At 46.1% G+C, this 4,244-nt stretch overlaps 1 protein-coding gene across 1 annotated transcript in view; it reads right to left on the bottom strand.

Moving 5' to 3' along the window:
* Window positions 1-3,647, bottom strand: part of ALDH1L2 (aldehyde dehydrogenase 1 family, member L2) — an 86,562-nt gene extending 82,915 nt beyond the window's left edge. Inside the window, exon 1 of the mRNA XM_006871075.1 lies at window positions 3,590-3,647. Coding sequence (XP_006871137.1) covers window positions 3,590-3,637 — 48 coding nt within the window. The 5' untranslated portion in view covers window positions 3,638-3,647. The remainder of the gene's footprint in view (window positions 1-3,589) is intronic.
* Window positions 3,648-4,244: the final 597 nt, after the last annotated feature.

The following is a 4,244-nucleotide window of genomic DNA, read 5'->3' as shown; positions in this document are numbered from 1 at the left end:
ACACAATCAAAAGCTTTTGCATAGTCAATAAAGCACAGGTAAACATCTTTCTGCTATTCTCTGCTTTCAGCCAAGATCCATCGGACATCAACAATGAGATCCTTAGTTCTACGTCCTCTTCTGAATCCGGCTTGACCCTTTGGAAATTCTCTGTCAACCATGTACGCTGCAGCTGTTTCTGTATTACTTTGAATAAAACTTTACATGCATGGGATATCAAAGATATTGTTTGATGATTTCCACATTCCATTGGGTCACCTTTCTTTGGAATGAGCACAAATATGGATCTCTGCTAATCAGTTGGCCAAATAGTTGTCTTCCAAATTTCTTGGCATAGATGACTGAGTGCCTCCTGTGCTGCCTCACTTTCTTGAAAGATTTCAATTTTTATCCCATCAATTCTTGGTGCCTTGTTCTTTGTCAATTCCTTCAATGCACCTTGGACTTCCTCCTTCAGCATCATTGGCTCTTGATCATATGCTACCTCTTGAAACGGTTGAACATCAACCATTTCCTTTTGGTACAGTGACTCTTGTATTTTGTTTCCATCTTCTTTTGATGCTTTCTGCATCATTCAATAATTTGCCCAAAGAATCCTTCAATAACGAAAGTCGAGACTTGAATTTTTTCTTTAATTCTGCCAGTTTGAGAAATGCTAAGCTTGTTCTTCCTTTTTGGTTTTCTGACTCCAGATCTTTGCACATTTTGTTGTAATATTTGACTTTATCTTCTCGAGCTGACCTTTGAATTTTTCTGTTCAGCTCTTGTACCTCCTCATTTCTTCCATTTGCTTTAGCATAGCTACGCTGGAGAGCAAGTTTCAGTGTCTCTTCTGACATCCTTTTGATCTTTTCCTTCTCTATTGTCTTCTTAATGCCTGTTTGCTTTCTTCCTGTAAGATGTTCTTGATGTCATCCCACAATTCTTCTGGTCTTCGGTCTTTAGTGTTTAATGTATCAAATCTGTTCTTCAGATGATCACTAAATTCAGGTGGGATATATTCAAGGTCATATTTTGGCTCTCATGGACTTGTTTTCAGCTTCAGTTTGAATTTGCATATGAGCAATTGATAGTCTGTTCCACAATCTGCCCCTGGCCTTGTTTTGACTGATGATATGGAGCTTTTCCATTGTCTCTTTCTGCAAATGTAGTCAATTTGATTTCTATGTATTCCATCTGGTGAGGTCTGTGTGTATAGTAATCTAAAGAAGGTATTTGAAATGAACAAGTCATTGATTTAGTTGGGATAATCAACTTTTATTAATGAATTTATGCAATCCTTCAAGTCTCCCCTGAGCTCTCCAAAAGAAAGATGATTTAATGTAAGGTGGTGAAAAGAGAGATCAAAAAGACAAACAGGGACAAGACTTCAGCGCTCTGTGCCATCCAACCCAGATCCCCAGGTGCCACGAGGCAGAGATCGCTGAGAACTGCAGGCAAAAGCCGTAAAGAGTAGGTTTCCCCATTGCCCTGGAGATGAGAGAAAGAAGAGGAAGGGCTCTTTGGTCCAAAGTGTGGTGAGACCTGGGGACACCTGAGCCCATGGACAAGGACATAGCCACCACAGACGGCTAGAGCAGAGAGTGAAGCATCCAGGTGATATGTAGTGAGGGGAGACGCACAAGAACACCCAAACTTGCAGATAGCACCCATTTGACCTAGACTTGATGGCTTGATAATCAGAATTTGATCATCAGAACTCGACTAGAGGAAGATAAAAAATAATAATAATAAGCAGCAATAAGTTTTGAAAAAGAAAACAAGTGTAAATTGCTACAACTTGATGACCTTGACCTATACTCATGGAGGCAGTAGTTCAAAATACCAACAGAGAGGGAAGGCGTCTTCACAGCAAGCATCAATGCTGTCCCCTCTGTACACAGGGTAGATAGGGATGGGCAACTTAGACATTGGCTACCTAAAATGAAGGGGTGATAAAGGCTCGAAGTGGCTGGCTTAAAAGTTTTCAAGAGGGAGTTTAGCTTAAGAGTGTGTGGGGGAAGATGGAGTCCCCACTGAGTAGGTTTCATCTTGTCTAGATGGGTCTGGTAAAAAGAGATGGGAATAAGATTCTTATGATTCAGTAGTGAGTAATTGTTATCATGACTAATTGTGACTGTCACAACTGTAAATGTATAAGTTTTGTAACAAAAACAGGGGAGTGGTTAATCTTACAGTCCAGAAACAGACGACCCTAGGACCATCAAGGGACAAGAGCACAAGCAGAATGTGGGACCCTATCCAGAGAAGCAGCGACATCAGAGATGAAGGTAGAGATGGGGACATGGAGAGAGGGAGCAGCTGAGAACTCTAGATTCATGGTAAGAGAGGGACTAAGAGTTGGTGGCCAGGAGGCAGGCTTGCAGAATGTGCCCTTTGGTGGTTTAAGTTATTATATATGCGTGGGTGTTTAAAAAAAAAGAGCAAGAGCTAAAATGAATACAGAGAAATGCTGTTAACTGATGGTACATGGAGGGGATTATAAGCATTGTAATGAAACAAAGTATATGATTTGTTGAATGTAAAATTGATAATCTGCCCTGTATACTTTCACTCAATTTACAAAAAAACAAAAACAAAAACACAGAGTCTGTTTCCCCACTTTTGTTTTTTAAAAGGGGAACCCTCCCCAAAGTAACAGAAACTGATTGTAGGAGGTACTGTGAATGAATTCTCATTATCTGGGGGTCTGAGGGTGAGGGAAGCTCTTCCTTTTATGCAAGTTTGAGCCAATCTTGGTGATACTAAGGCTTTTCTTTGCCTCCCAAGTTTTCTTACAGGTACTGGCAAAGGAACCCCAAGAAGAGACAAATAATAAAGCAAATTATTTTATAACATAGCAGGCGTGTATTTTTTCATAAAAGAGATCGTGTATGCGTGATGGGTATTTTCTCTTCTCCTAACAGTTTAGTGTCCGTCAAGACCCAGGGAGGCTTCTTTCCCCAGGATCCCGAAGTGCTGAAGGGAACGTCACTGGCAACGTGTAAAACTCCGGTCCCAAGCAGGGAGGAGCTGATGCAATTCAGAGCCGCTGGGCTGGGCATGCGCTCGGTTCTGGCGCTCCAGATGAATGCTCCAGCGTGGCTCTCTCTGCACCGCTGGAAAATCCTAGAAATCTAGCCGGCTACCGTTCAGCTAGCTACACAGCGCAAAGTGCCAGGATCTGAACAGGTCTTGGTGATACTAAGGCCAATCGCGAGAGCTCACACCCCAGGCCTCCAGGGAATACCCGGCTGAAGTGATACTACCCTTGTTCAGGAGAAGGTCTCTTCCTTCCAGGCTCCATCTCTAGACAAGCAGACCCTCCAGCCTTTGCCAAGTGATCCTTCCCACCCTGTCAGTCCCAGGCCGATTTCGCAGGTCCAGAAATCTCATCCAAAGCTTCTTTCCCATAGAAGACAACGGTTTGCTTGACAAGCCGCATATAGACCCTCTATCCTGATCTTTCTCTTTTTGAAAACGTCCCCCTAGGTTTCTAAACCGTCTGAGCACCGCTCCTCATCCCAACCCTGTGGGCCCATCCCTCCCGCCTCAGGGTCTGGCATCCAGGACAGGGTGAGAGCTCACTGGGCGCCTGGGCGGGACTCACCCGGCCGGTGGAGAAGCGCCGGAGCGCCTGGCTGCCCCATCGCAGCATGCCGGAACGGAGCGCTCACGCAGCCAGGGGGCTCAGCCTGGGCGCGGTCTGCAGACTAGGGGCACCGCGGCCCAGCTCGATGCTTCGGCCTCTGCAAGTCCAGAGACCCAGCCCAGGAGACCCGCCCCCTCCAGCTGGCAGCGCCCCGCCCCCTCCAGCTGGCACGGCTCCTGCGGCCAATCGGGTGCGCCCGGGGGTGGAGGGGCGGGCTCAGGCCTCCCAGACTGCAGGGACCTCGCCCCGCAGCTGCCTGGAGTTTAGTAGACCCGCTGACACCCCTCCAGTCCTGGCCAAGCTACTAGCTGTGGGACCTTAGGTATGTAGGGAATCTGTCAATTATTCGGGACCAAGTTGACACTTCCAAATTATGCCCATTCTGAGAGAGCCGCAGACATGCCCGTGAGCATTCAGCTACCAGCTGCTAAAGTGAGAGGTGTGGCACCTTCTCCTTAGATAGGAATCCTGATACTCATCTGGCAAGCTGTTGAGAGGCTTCTATGGCTGAGTGTAAATAAAGCACTTGGCAAAGGGCCAAGCACACAGCTGGTCACAGATACATGATAGATACTCGCCCGCCACCCTTTCCTCGCTAGAAGAACCACTCAGA

The sequence above is a fragment of the Chrysochloris asiatica genome, unplaced genomic scaffold, assembly GCF_000296735.1.
Source record: "Chrysochloris asiatica unplaced genomic scaffold, ChrAsi1.0 scaffold00160, whole genome shotgun sequence".
NCBI classification, from domain to species: domain Eukaryota; kingdom Metazoa; phylum Chordata; class Mammalia; order Afrosoricida; family Chrysochloridae; genus Chrysochloris; species Chrysochloris asiatica.
Note: the sequence above shows the minus strand (reverse complement) of the source record. Positions and strands in the feature narration are given on the sequence as shown.